The sequence below is a fragment of the Chrysoperla carnea genome, chromosome 2 (assembly GCF_905475395.1).
Source record: "Chrysoperla carnea chromosome 2, inChrCarn1.1, whole genome shotgun sequence".
Taxonomy (NCBI): domain Eukaryota; kingdom Metazoa; phylum Arthropoda; class Insecta; order Neuroptera; family Chrysopidae; genus Chrysoperla; species Chrysoperla carnea.
In genome coordinates, this window is record NC_058338.1 from 94,553,065 (window position 1) to 94,567,786 (window position 14,722).

Genomic DNA, 14,722 nt, shown 5'->3' on the forward strand with positions numbered 1-14,722 from the left:
ATATTACTAAAGAGATGTAAGCTGGGGAACAGTCTTTCAAAACATCTCATTAAAGGTGGCAGGTTTTTCGCTTATTTTATAGGTTTAATTTTTCAACAGTTTCATATTTTATTTCTCTGTATAGTTTAAAAGAGACTCAAGTGAAATAAAAAAGTTTCCTGAAAGGCGCAACTCAAAACTATTTTGAGTTAAATTAATGTTAAAACTTCGAATTTTAGCTCAATATACTAATTCAACAAGTGAAAACAAACAATTGACTGTGTTAATTGTTGAAATACCATGCATAGTCAGTGTTGAATTTCTTTATCACATTACACATACAAACATGTGACACATACATAACTAATAATCAAGTATAGTACATATTATAAAATTTCCGCCTAATTGGCGCCCTCACGGCTAAACATAGTGATGTTTTCGAAAAAATGTTTCAAACAAAAGTTGTTTAATTTTTGATAAGGAACATTTTTTACATTTAAACTTTTGTTCTATCTCTAACGGTTTGCAAGATGGGTCCTACGGACCCAATACCCAATTGACCTATCATGCTCATTTCCGAACTTGACCTCACTTTTTACGTCCTGAGTACGCTGTAAAAATTTCAGCTCGATATCTTTTTTCGTTTTTGAGTTATCGTGTCCACAGACGGACGGACGGACGGACAACCGGAAATGGACTAATTAGGTGATTTTATGAACACCTATGACAAAAATTTTTTCCTAGCATCATTATTTTTAAGCGTTACAAACTTGGGACTAAACTTAATATACTATGTATATTTCATATATACATGGTATAATATATTTCATTTATACATGGTATAAAAACATTCCATACAATCTTTAGGAGTTTTCTTATTTGTATGAGATAGATTTTTGTTATATGGTTGAAAAAATGATAGAAAAAAATATGAAATCAAAATAAAGAAATTTTATTTGTAAAAAATAAAACGATTATTCTAAAATTAATAATAGAAAATAGTTTTAGTATAATCAAATTTAAAAAAGGCGACAAATTTAGTACATGCATGCATGAGGGAAGCACTTGACAATAATTGTATGAGTCAATTTATTATCTATACATATATAAACCGTGTTTTATGTCGGTATATTAACTTTTGTTGACAACTAGAAAATATTTTTACACGAAATTATATTAAAAATCAAAATGAGCAGCCCTATTGCAACTCCAGGTAAATAAAACATTTTATTCTTCTAAGTTATTAAATAAATTTTAACTTTCTCCAAACTGTTTTCACCCATCAAATATTATTATATTGTCATTTCTAACATTCCTATTTTTTTCACATCTTCAGTATATATTTCTATGCTAATTTTTTCAAACTTTTCCTCTGTAATTTTCACCTATGAAAGTCTATATTAAAAATTTTGTTAAAAATAAAATGTATTAAGCATTGTCATTCTACGTTACAATTTCTTCATATCCGCTCTCAGGTAATAGTGGTCTAATTTCTAAAGGCGATTAGGGTAAAAAGAAATTTCTTTTATAATACAAAAATGTAATAAATTTGTATAACGTGGTAAAAGTGATGTATGTTCAACTTTCATGCTAAAAACAAAACGCGATTTCGCATATTTTTAAAGTAAAATTTTGTTGAGTTCGGTGCGATTTTTTTTTTGGTGATGTGGCGATTGAATAAAACGTACTATGGAAACGAAATCAGGACCAAGTAGTATAGAATACATCGAAGATCCATATTTTAATCCACAAGATAGTACTGCAACACCAAGTTTAGATGAAATTGATTCAATTGAATCAGACGATGATGAAATTGAAACAAGAGAATCACAAACTGAATTAGATTTATTCGATTATCGTTCAGTTGGTGATAAATTTAATTCGTTAGAATTAAATGATGATTCGTTAAATATTGAAACGGAATTTTATATGGATTGTAATAGTAACGGTGGTATTTTAAAATATATTAAAGTGTTTCGTAAAGATGATAAAAAACAAGTGCGTGTAATTTATAGTGATTTAACGAAACCATTTATGGCGAAAATGTCAAATGATGATAATTTTAAAAATTATTTAGGCTTTACGCGTAAGTTACTCAAGTCTAATAAAAAAAAAAAAAAACGTATGGGGTTGGTTTTCTTTTTCTTCTATTGCTTAGAATTGCAAATTGTAAATAAATCTTCTTTAAATTATGGAGTTTTAAATTATGCACTTGATGGATTTTATTGATTGCGTATTGGCGCAAGTAGTAAGTTATTTAAAAATCATTTGTATTTTTTTTTGTTTTAAAATAAAAATAGATAAGTATATTTCGTTGTTGATAAGATTATTGGCAAAAGATGAGATAAACAAGTATGGTTTTTCCTGTTAACATGACTGTCTTGAAAATTTTGTACACGCTAGTGAAACAATTTTTTAGGCTTCTCTCACACGAAAGTAATTTGTTTAGTAACTTAACCCGAGAGGTAAAAGTGGCCAAAATGACGAACGTTGATTTTACAGTGAGTTTCTACTACTAATAGTATAACAAAATGAAATAAAAATCATGGTAATAAAGAAAAAAGTCTTGCATCTTTGAAATATGCCACAGTAGTCCAGTGAAACTAAATATCTAAAGTGGAAAAATTAATGCATCTTTGAAATTTTCAATAATTGTTTATTCGGTTGTAAAAACTTCGTAAAAAAAAAGTCGACCTCTCAGGGCGTACCAAACTCCCTTTTTTAGAGGATAGTTGGGGGTTTTAAACAGTTTTTTACAAATTACAAACAACTATGCAACAAATAAAAGTTTAATTATTATTTTCCTTTTTTTTCGATTTGCTAGCTTCAAAGGTGATCGAGATATGCCAATTTTAAAATTGAATTTTTTTGCTCATTCAATCTTATAAAAAAAATTAATAACTTTTATTTGAATCATTCTTTCATAAACATCATTGTTTATCCGTGAGGGCGCAACTTAGCAAAAAATTTTGATGTCCATTTTCTCCAAAACTTTATAAAGTGTGTTGAAAAAAGTAGTGGTTTTGTGAAAAATTCTAGAAAATACTTGTGAAATTTTCGAAATTATTTTTCTTTTTCTAGAATGTTTCACAAAACCACTAATTGAAGTTAAACTGAAAAAAAATTAACACACTTTTTTTTTATAGTTTTGGAGAAAATGGACATCAAAATTTTTTGCTAAGTTGCTCCCTCACGGTTAAATAGTGATGTTTATGAAAGAATGATTCAAATAACTGTTTCATTTGATTTAATGAGCAAAAAATTCCATTTTAAAATTAGCATATCTCGAACAATTTTGAAGTTAGCAAGTCGGAAAAAAACGAAAATGTGCACTAATACTTCAGCTAGAATTTTCAATTGAACTTTTTTTTTATTTGATGCATAGTTTTTTTTGTAATTTGTAAAAAACTGATTAAAATCCCCAACTACCCCCAAAAAAGGGTGTCAGGTACGCCCCTGAGAAGTCGACTTTTTTTTACAACCTAATAAACAATTGTGGAAAATTTCAAAGATGCATTAATTTTTCCTTTTAGATATTTAGTTTAATTGTACTAAAAAACAACTTTTGTTAGAAACATTTTGCCGTGAGAAGCTGTACTAGCAAGCGTTTTATATTGTATTTCAAAGTACTTGCATATAAATTGGTGTGAGAGAAAAACAAATTATTCTGCTAGCGTGTGACTAGAATTTGTTTATTGTGTTTTTGTAATTTTGAATGAATGATACTTTGAACATTATGTTTTTGACGTCTCGATTTAAATGTGCTAATCCTCAATCAAATCGATAATAATTGATTTTAATAAATTTTTTAATCATAAATGTCTATACAATCAATACATGATAGTTATAAACTCAACCAGTTTTTTTCGAAAAAAGTTACTTATTTCAAAAAAATGTTTCGGCCTGGTAAGTCATTATACGCATTCAATTTCTTGTTTCTTATCCCGAGGCACATTGATTTTAATATTTTATTTTAAAATGAGTTGTTCTACTACGTGTTCAATTATCTTCTATGGCTCCAACGATTTTCATGAAAATTAGTATGCAGGGGATTTGGGAGCGAAAAATCGATCTAACTAGGTTTTATTTTTAGAAAACGTCGTTTTATGCGTGTTATCAGAAAAAACTGAAACGTTAACTGCCAAATATATGACTCTTCCTGACATCTATTGGCGTTGAAATAAAATACTTTACCGAGACATTCAAATTGGTATTTTTGTGGAGACATTTTAAATGGTTCTTATATTAGTGATAAAATTTGTGCCTTTTAACTTAAAAAATATCGAGTAAAGTTCGGTCATCCAGGTACTACACCTTTTAAGACTGTTCTATAGACATTTTTGATTGCCGTGAAACTTTATAATTTTTTAAAGAATCCTATTAAATATTCATTGGTGGAAAAAAAAATTTATAAAGAAAAGCGGTTTTCCAGATAAGAATGGTTAAAATTACAATTGAATTTCAAGCAACGCGATTTTACTCTTTACTTTATCGATTTGAAATTTGGATATGTTATAGGTATTCATATTCTACCTGCTTGGGTATTTTTATTTTCGAAAATCCTGTTAATTTTCCCAATTTTTCATTGTTTACATCCAGGTACAGTTTAGTAAGAAAATTCCTGAATATATGGCGAAAGATCCTGTATATATCGCAATGCAAAATAATTAAAAATTAATAAATTTTTTAAATAATTTAATATTAAGTTAAAAAAATAAATACTTTTATTAATTACATTCTTGTAATAATTACAATTCTTAGAATAAATAATTTTACCGTTAAATAAATATTGAAATATAAAAATCTATAGAATTTTTTTAACACTTATTTAATAAATAATTTTAAGTCTATGTTCTAAAACACACACAAATCTTTATATAAAACCTAGAACGCTGACAAATTATTAAGCATGATGTATAAAAATTTATTTCCAAAACGAATAACACGCTTTTATTAGTAATTTACTGAAAACCAAAAATTAGCTATTTACATTTTGTCGCATTTAAGATGAAGACACCCTAATATTTTCGTTATTTATAGGACTATCGATTTGAAATTTTGCACAGTCGTACAAGGTGATGATGTCACATTTTTTAAGACACTTAACCAAAATCTAAACTTTAAACTCAGTCTACTACAAATTGTCAAATCGGGTCAACTCTTAATATTTTGCCTAGCGTCAGAGATGGTTAAAGATATCGAAAAAAAATATTCGAAAAAGTTGCTTAGAATTTTTTTTTTATAACCATATTTTCATGATTTTGATCTTTACGCAAACATTTTCCACCGACTTCCATAAAAATCTACTGACGAGGAATCAATTCCTTAGAATGTTTTTTTGATCTTATTTCCTCGATTAGATCGAAATTATAAATAATATATATTTACATTTTCTCGCTCTATGTATCGATTTTTACTTCCCTAATTTTTAGAAAAATGAAAAACACAGACTGAAATTTTGTCATCAAAACACGATTTCTGCACCAACCTATGAAATTGCTTTAACTAATAGTATTTAGATTTAAAATTTACTTTCATTATATCTAGCTTATAACTTTCTTTAGCTTTTATTTTTAACTTAACAAATTTTTCGCATACTAACATCGAAACATAAACATAAATTTTAAAGTTTTATTTATTGGCTTTTTACCAAATTATGTCGAGATAACAAATATTTGAATGTCTGAAATTAAAACATAATAAGCGTGGAGTCCCTGACAGTAAAACTGCACGGATTTCGCATATGAATCAATGCTATTTAACGATAAGTACAATATACACTAGGTGTACCAGGGTTTGTTCTGGCAGAAATATTTTTTATATTTTTAATAATTACAAGTAATTTGCACATTCATGGAAATTAATTTGTGAGAGACCATTTTATTGAAAATTTTATCTATTTTCAGGAAAATTTGGTATGACAGCTCTTATCATGGCAGAAATGTCTGCCACTCCGGTTTTTAATATATAAACCAAAATATCTGTTACACCATAAAAAAATTATAAAATCTTGGCAGAAATTTTTCTGCCAGGATAAACCCTGGCACACCTTATCCAAATTGTATCTATCGTTAAATAGTATTGATTCATATGCGAATTTACGAAATCCGTATAAGTGCAGTTTTATTGTCACAGGCTCCAGGGCTATAACATTTAAAAATGTTTAAAGTGAAAACTTAATTATTACAACCCACAATTATTTTTTTAATCATAATTATGATAAAAAACTCACAAGTGAATATGACAAAATTTAATATAATTACGAAAGTATGAAAAGAAATTAGATTTTTGTTTCTATTTGTAAATATTTTTAGTGTATTGCTAAAATTTTTACAGAATTAAGAAAGTGGTGAAAATTCAAATAACATTTCCCATAAAATATTACATAAACATTGAAAATGCAAAATATCGGACTAGGTCTATTTCGATAATCAATTCGGAAAGTTTTGGGAGAAAGCTAATTTTTTTAAATACGTTTCTTTCGTTGTGAAAACAGAAAAAAAGAAAGTTTTCGGTTTCGGAACGATCCACACGATTTTCTGCACGCGGTTTCGGGACAATTTAATTCTTGAATATTTCTGCGTCTATTGATCTATTGGCCTAGCCTGATATCGAACTCTGAACATGGCAAAATAACCTCACAATCTAAAGAGAACCGCAGTAACTTCATATTTTCAACTTTCTCTGAAAACTTTTCGAAAAATAAGGAATTTAGATTAAATTCTGGAAAAAGATGTAAATTATGATCCTACAAAAGTGTGGTAAATTTTAGCCTTCAAGCTTAACCTTCGGTGGTGATTAATTGGGTATTATAGTGGCAAAGGCACTTCTGATGTGCAAGTCTGCAAAACTAAAAAAACTCTTTGTTTAATAATTGCGGAAATATAAGGAAATCTTTCTAAATGTTTCAGACTGACCATGAGCCATTTAAGATAACATACCACAGACTGAATTTTAGATAACAGACCACTAACTTCCTACTACTGTACGAAAAGTAGATAGATATATTTCTACCCATCCCTGTTCATTGAATGGGCTTATTCATGTTTAGTCGATTTATTTCAATAAAAGATAGTTTTTCTCTTTTTTTAAAACATATTATTTTCAAATTATCAACTTTATTCAATTAATAAGCATGGATTTATTTTTTAACATGGAATTTTTTCCTTATTATTTAGCTGAAGAAGCATTTGGTACCGGAGAAGATCATTTTGCTGGAATGAACGCTGATGAAGCGGATCGACAACGATTAATATGGGAAGCTGAACTTGCTAAAATTGAAGAAGAAATTGCTACATTACGTTCAGTCCTTGCTAGCAAGGTAATTAATATAATTTCAGAAATACAATTTTCGATTTTTAAAATCTAAATAATATTTTCTAGGTACGAACAAGCAATGATCTTAAAAGAAAATTAGGAATCACAGTTTGGCGTGAAATTTCTGAAGATGTGAATCAAGGAATTAAAAATGTTAAAGAAAGTAATGTGTAAGTAATAATAGAGTATTCATCTATGTTTGAATAAGTACTTCAAAATGTTGATTGTCCTAATATAAAGCCACAAAGAAATATATTTCGGCAAAATAAACACGCTTTCTTGCCATAAACTTTAAATTAAATTTTAAGCCTTTTTATTTTCACAAAAACGCTGTCAGCCACAAAAACGCTGTGACGTAATATTGGTAAAAACAACAGTCGTGTATGTAATTATTATATGTATAAATAAAGTTGTTGGTAACATAACCTACAATTGCTGTGAAATCAACCTTCAAGCATCAAATTAGTAATTAATGCATATTATTTTTGCCTATATGATGTCACATTGTGGTGGCTCGTGTTTTCGCGATCACGTGATATACAAATTAAAAATTGCGACTTTTAATTTTAATATAATAAAACAATAATGTGCCTTTATGATTCAAAATCAGAATATTTAAATATATTTCTACATAAATTTTATCAAATTTCATCATTTATTTTTCACTACCGAAAGTGCCCTATTCTGGTACAAAAAATATTAATCTAAAAAGCCCTGATCAATATTCGATTGCCTGATTATTATTTCGAGATACCATTTTCTATAAGAATCTTGTATGCGAAAATTATAATGCTATCAAAATTCAGTGTTTCACTTGTTGACATGCCAAAAATCACGTTTTATAGCTTTCAATTTGGGATCTAATAGCACATTTTATGAATTTTTCAGGTATCAAAAAACATCTGGTATTTTGAGTGGAATTACTGAAAGTGTTACCAGTAAAATAGGACAAATGCGTCATTCTGAATCATTCCAGAAAATGGGTAGTGCTATAGAAAATGTTAAAGTGAGTATTTATTAACAAAAATGTACACTAATTTTCTACTTTAATAAAATCTTTAGTTATCTTTTTAAGAATCTTGGCTTTTTGGGGAACGAGGATTGTAGAAAGGTTGGTCGATTTACTTTTTGAGAAAGCTGACTGCTAAACTAACAACTAAGGTTTTTCATATCCTTGTACCCAGTGATAAGGATTTTTCGATTTTTCCATCTTCGTAAATCGAAATTAGCTTCTTACATCCTGCGCAAGCACAGATGAAGTACCTGACTGTGTGTGTGAGTGGCAAACCTGCATAGGCATAAGGCTAGTTGCCAAGTAATTAGCCATAGGCAGAGGTCACGTCGTTTTTGTATTTAGTTTAGTATTTTATTAACCCCCGAACCTAAAAAGGGGTGTTATAAGTTTGATTGCTATGTGTGTCTGTCTAAAACGAACAATTTCTCGGAGGTTTTTTTAAATTTTGTAAATTCTATTTGTTCTTTTGAATTTTTTGGTAGACTTCTTCATTCATTCAAGTAATTACGGTAATTTGATGACTCTGAGCTTAACTCTTTAAGTAATTTTATATGAATATATTCATGTGTGTTTGTAATATATTCATGTAATTTGCCGGCCTTCTTTGCTTGTCATTTTTCCTCGACTGAGTAGAAATCTTCCGATTATCTATACAGTTTAAACTTTTTATAACGCTCTCAAAAACGGTGAGGTGAAGAGAAAAGAGTCAAAACATAAAAATTGTTTAAAATCATCCGAAATATGAGATACGAAAAGTATCTATTTTTCAAGTCAAATATTTGATCGAAACCACACAATAATCGTTAATTTAGACAATATCAACTTTTCATCAAAATTGATTTATTTTTCATCACTTGTATCTCAAAAACGATGAGTTTTAGAAAAAAATGCCGCGAGATGACTGCTTTTTCAAATTTCATGAGTATTCAGCATAGTAAAAGCACACTTTCTAATCAATATGACTTTGTTCTACACATTCATATCAATATTTTGAGCCGGGTTCCATAAAAAGTCATGTTGTTCCATAGAATTGCAACCTTTTGACCTTTTTCCGACTTTATTTCTTTACAGTATTGTTGCTACCAGTAAAATATTATCATATATGGAGAGATAACCGTATCGCATCGGCACTTCTAATTGAGCGCTTTATCTATTAACCCCTCGCCATTATATTAACAATTGTTTGAATAACATTACTAACAAAAATTATTTCACATTTTTAACTTTGATTTAATACATCTGGGGCTAAATAGTATTAAATAATTTGTAAATATTACTTTTATAGACTAAAGTGACTTCAAGATCAAGTTCAATTCAAAGTTTGGATGAAGCCATCAATCAACATCAAGGCGCAGGCAGTACTCGTTCATCAACCGCCACAAGCCCAACAATCCCTGAAAACAAACCAATTGTTTAGCCCTCGTCGCCATCATTTAATCAATCAAAGCTTGTTCTGGAGGAATTCAACAATCAATTCACCATTGCTTAAATATATGAAGAATATATATTTTTAAAACGATATTTTATGAAGCTTCTTTCTTTTTTAAAAGAGCTTTTCTATAAAGTATAAATTTAAAAATAAGATTTTTTTTTTGAAAAAAAAATAAAAGGTTATTCAATTTGAAGATTGCAGAGAATAATTTATATATTCTTTCTAATCTTCGTAATTTTATATATATTAGCCAAAATTTTAATTTTGGCTTATTATTAGCTTCTTTGAAGTATTAATATAAATGTACTAAAAATATCTTAATTATATTTTTTTAATCAATGTTGGTTTTGAAAATAAATGTTAAAAGTAATGAAAAATTGATTACGGTCCTGGTTTCACCATATTTGATTGAATTTTGTCTAATGTCAACCATCTCATTTTTATTCAAAACATTCAAATATTATGTAAAATTTATTTCTAAAGGTTGGTTCAGATTTATGAGTTGTTTTTTTTTTTTGGAAGACCATTTATTTTACTTTAAATATAACCCCTTAAATATTGAGAGTGTCTTAGACAAGCACCTCTTTGGCGCTCGGTATCGACCATATATTTTATTAGCCTAGTTTACCTTACGGATAATCCGCTTCTGGATTGGATCCACAAAATTGGTAATTCTAAATTGTTTTATCAAGTCCGCATATCAAAACCACCTCTGTTTCCCAATTTATCAAACTGTATCTAAAAAGCTTCTTAATGTCATGTAACAAGATTCACAGGGTGAATGTCTTGAAATGTCGACCTAGTTTTTTTTTTTTCAGAAGACGATTATCTCTTCTTTTTTTGATCTTTAATTTCAATTAAATGACATGAAACCCGTTGATCAAAGATGGTAAAATCAGCCATTAATCTATATTTAATTTTACGTAATCATAATTTTAAGTAGATAGAAATTTTGCGTCGGTGTATAACATTTGCCAATTTTGAATAACGTTACTCGAAAAAAAACTTCATACTTTTGATATAAATTTGATCTCGAAAATTGTAGATGTGTGTGCGTTGGAATGTCGAAATTTTTTTTTTTTTTAATGTACTGTGCAAACTTTTTTAGTTTATTTAAATTCTATTTTTGCTGGAAGTCCTAAAGAAGCTTTAAATCTGAGATTTTAAGTTTTAACATCCCACGTCTGTGTTTTTGCTAGCTCATTGTTATACACTGTTTTTTTTAATTGTTTTCGCAAAAAAAAAACCATTTCATAATTATCTAAGTAAAATTAAATAAATAAAAATGAATTTTTAAGCTGTGAAATTGAATGCTGAATTAAGTTTTGGAAAAATTGACCAGAAATTGATGTTTAATTTTGCTTAGAAAACGAAATTATGAAAGTAGTTGTTATGATATGAGATTGAATATACACTGTTTGCCTTAAAATTCCTTCATGTTAAATTTTTGAATTTATAAGTAAAAAATAAATTCAAAATAGGTGAATTTTTGTACAAAAATTCGCTTAAATAGTCATAATAATCTTATCATTGAAAAAAAAAAAATAAAACTTTTAAAAGGATAGATCCAGAGAAATTCAATTTTGATTTAAATTTTAGGATCATAACCTAATTGGTCGATTTCTTTTTTGAATCCCTGGTGGAAATATTTTCTGCCAATAATCTAATTTAGTCTTGTATTGTTCTGAAAAACAATTCTAGAAAAATGAGCAAGTAAACAAATTCTGAAAAAGTCTAGTCTCTCCTAGAAGACTTTTTCAGAATTAATCAGTAACCTAAAACATTCTAGATTTTGGAAAAATTACTTAACTGTAGGTTTTATCATATTTAATACTTCTTGTAAGAAATATAAAAACTTGCCAGGAAATTATTTCGAGTTTTCGAGAGAAACCAGACATCTCTTTCATACTTTTACAGAAATTTTTTTTACTTACTCATTCCTTTAGAATTGTTTTACAGAAAACTGCAAGACTAAATAGACTTTTGGCAGGAAATATTTCCAAAAGGGATCATGGACCTTCATCTGGATTTTCTCCTGAAATTATGTATGAATATAACAATAAACAAATATTCGATAAATATATACTATAAACGTCCACACATAACTGAAAAAAGTCTATTCCAAGCGCCATAGAATAACTTGAATTGTTTTTTCAAATACACATTTCAATATTTTCCAATTCGCTCGGAATAGCCTTTAAACAATTTTTATTTTCAAAATGCTTGTTAAAAGAAACTTAGATGTAGATATTTTTAAACATTCTTAACATGGACGTCGCCAAGGAGAGGTAGGTAGGGACCTAGAGAAAAATTTACTGAATTCAAAATTGCATTTATCGGATGGGCTTAGTATGAAATTAGAATCATTGAAGCTAAATACAAATTTTCAACTCACACCATCTTTTATATTTTTTGAGGAAAAGGGAATTAAATGTTTGCCCTAATTTGTACCCTTACGAGAAAACAAGGTTATTTGCGAAAAAATGCTTCAAACAAAAGTTTTTAAATTTTTTATATGAAACAATTTTCACATTTAAACTTTTATTCTTCGTCTTGCGGTTTGCAGGACCCAATGGACCAATGTTACTCATTTACGAAATCAAAATCACTTTTCGAGTCCGGAGCACGATTTGAGTTATCGGGTTAACGAACAGACAAACGGAAATGGACTAATTAGGCCAATTTTATGAATACCCTATGTCAAAATTTTGTGTTACAAACTTGGAATCAACCTTAATATACCCTACTCTGATATATTTCATATATAAGGTATAAAAAACTAAACAAAATCATTTTTAACAACAAGTTCTTAGTAAAAGGGCGTTAATGCGATGAAAGGGGAAAAAAGGTAAGGGCTCCCATACGAAAACACAAAAAAGTCCACGGTTTTCACCACTATAAATCCGGATTCCAGTGTTCGTGACCCCCTCCCTCCTCCAAAATTTAACTGTAGATCCACATCAGTTGTCTGGTAAATTAATGGTAAAATAGGTCTATATTTTTTAATAAATATAAATTTTCGTGTTTTATCTCTTATAGTTTTACTTTAATGGTACCTGCAATTCATACTTTTCCCATTCTCCATAAAGCAACTCGCGACGCCCTTGATTCTTAATTTATAAAAACCATAGACGGTTTTAGAATAAATGGACTGCTCGTGTAATCAAATTTTGTAGTACTGGTTGAGCAATCCATTTAATTTAGACCCATGTTTTAAAAACAGAAATCAATGGGGCTTTTTTTTAAATATGAATGTAAGCTGGAAAAAATATTATAAATAATATAAAAAAAACATATGGCACTATCGAAATTGACTTTATGGGTTTATTAAAGTAGTCGTTAGTTGCAGATATAAAAAAATGAAATTTTATTAAATTTTTCTAATAAAAAAAAAATTAAAAATTTTTATTTTGATTAATTTAATTAATATTAATGATTATGTTATTTACTTAATTTAGCAATGATTTATTTTGAAGCGTTTAATAAATGAAATAATCTAAAACAATTTGTTTCTACGAGTTATTATTTAAATAGTTTTTAAAATTAAAGTCTATTTTTCATACATTGTCAAATAAAATTTAATAGGATCAAAATATGATCCTACATTTGAACCTAAAAAATATAATAAAACATCGGACTCGTAATCTGCGGCCAAAAATTCCCCCTAGAGCAAAGGTTTTGCAATAAATACTTATTTTGTCGTTTTTGTGCCAAAAAAAGAAAATTTTTGGACAAAAAATAATTTTTTTGTCGTTTTTGTGCCAAAAAAGGGAAACTTTTGGATAAAAATGGCACGGTTTTCGGAATTATTGACAGAACCCGTTAATCTGACAGTAGATTCGTAATCAACGACCAAAAATACCTCGTAGATAACAGTTTGGGCGATAAATACTACGTGAGAGAATTTGTATAATCTGAAATCGAAATCGTATTAAGTGATCAAAAATACCTACTAGATGACAATTTTAAGCTAAAATAAGTATTTCAAAAAGAATTGGACTACGTATGCCTTTCGCTGGAACCCTATGCCCCCTTATGACTAGGTTAAGTTAGCTGAATGTTCCTTGGGGTCCTATAAACACGATACAAAAATTTAATTAAAATCGGTGCTGTTTCTCCACTTTTCCACTTACGAAAATTTTTGTCGGCTTACTCATTATGTTGCTATCTCTAACGGCTTACAAGATGAGCCCTATGGATCCAAGATCCAATTGACCTATGTTGCTCATATACGAACTAAAACTCATTTTTTACGTCCTGAGCACGCTATACAAATCTGCATGATATCTTTTCTTTTTTAAGTTATCATGGTGGCAGACGGACAATCGGAAATGGACCACTTGGGGATTTTATGAACACCTATACCAAAATTTTGTTTGTAGCATCGATATTTCTAATCGTTACAAACTTATTGGGACTTAAATTAGTATACCTTAACATTTATTGTATATATACCAGGTACAAAAAGTAGCATCATCATCTATCATGAGAGCTTTAAAAGAAGGAAGATATCAACAGAGAATAGCCGTAATACTGAAGAGCCTTCCAGAGTTCAGAAATTAAATTTTCTGTGTATCTTCAAACGGAGAAATGATTTTCACTCTAAGAAAAAATATTTGGAGAGATAAAGGAAACATGGGAGTATTTAGAGAATTATTGTATATAATATTTTTTGCATATTTTATGATCCTAAAGGATATACAGGACTGATCAGCGAGTAATTTCGAGATCTATGAAATAATCAGAGAATATATCGGTTTACTGATATAGTCTCTGGAAATAATTATGAACCCTACACAGTGTGGTAAACACACTTAATGATTAAAACCCTTGAGAAAGCGTGTTGAACGCTTTCATTTGTACAAAAAATCCAGATAACGCACACTATCAGAAAAGTGATTTGGTGAAATAAAAAAGTTCCTAGATCCATGTTAGTAATTTTAATTCCTTTTGATTGTCAAACATGTTTATGAAAAAAC

At 28.6% G+C, this 14,722-nt stretch overlaps 1 protein-coding gene across 1 annotated transcript; it reads left to right on the forward strand.

Moving 5' to 3' along the window:
* The first annotated feature begins 1,668 nt into the window (after positions 1–1,668).
* On the forward strand, positions 1,669–9,830 carry LOC123293064. The gene is made up of 6 exons (XM_044873780.1): positions 1,669–2,065; positions 3,805–3,885; positions 7,158–7,300; positions 7,363–7,466; positions 8,185–8,302; positions 9,597–9,830. The coding sequence occupies exons 1-6, from the start codon at positions 1,669–1,671 to the stop codon at positions 9,726–9,728; spliced, it is 975 nt and encodes a 324-aa protein (XP_044729715.1). The 3' UTR covers positions 9,729–9,830.
* The last annotated feature ends 4,892 nt before the right edge of the window (positions 9,831–14,722 follow it).

Coding starts and splice junctions, on each gene's coding strand:
- LOC123293064 (XM_044873780.1), top strand. CDS start 1,669: ATGGAAACGAAATCAGGACCAAGTAGTATAGAATACATCGAAGATCCA. Junction 3,886..7,157: donor CAAAAAAATGTTTCGGCCTG/GTAAGTCATTAT, acceptor CTTATTATTTAG/CTGAAGAAGCATTTGGTACC. Junction 7,467..8,184: donor AATGTTAAAGAAAGTAATGT/GTAAGTAATAAT, acceptor TGAATTTTTCAG/GTATCAAAAAACATCTGGTA.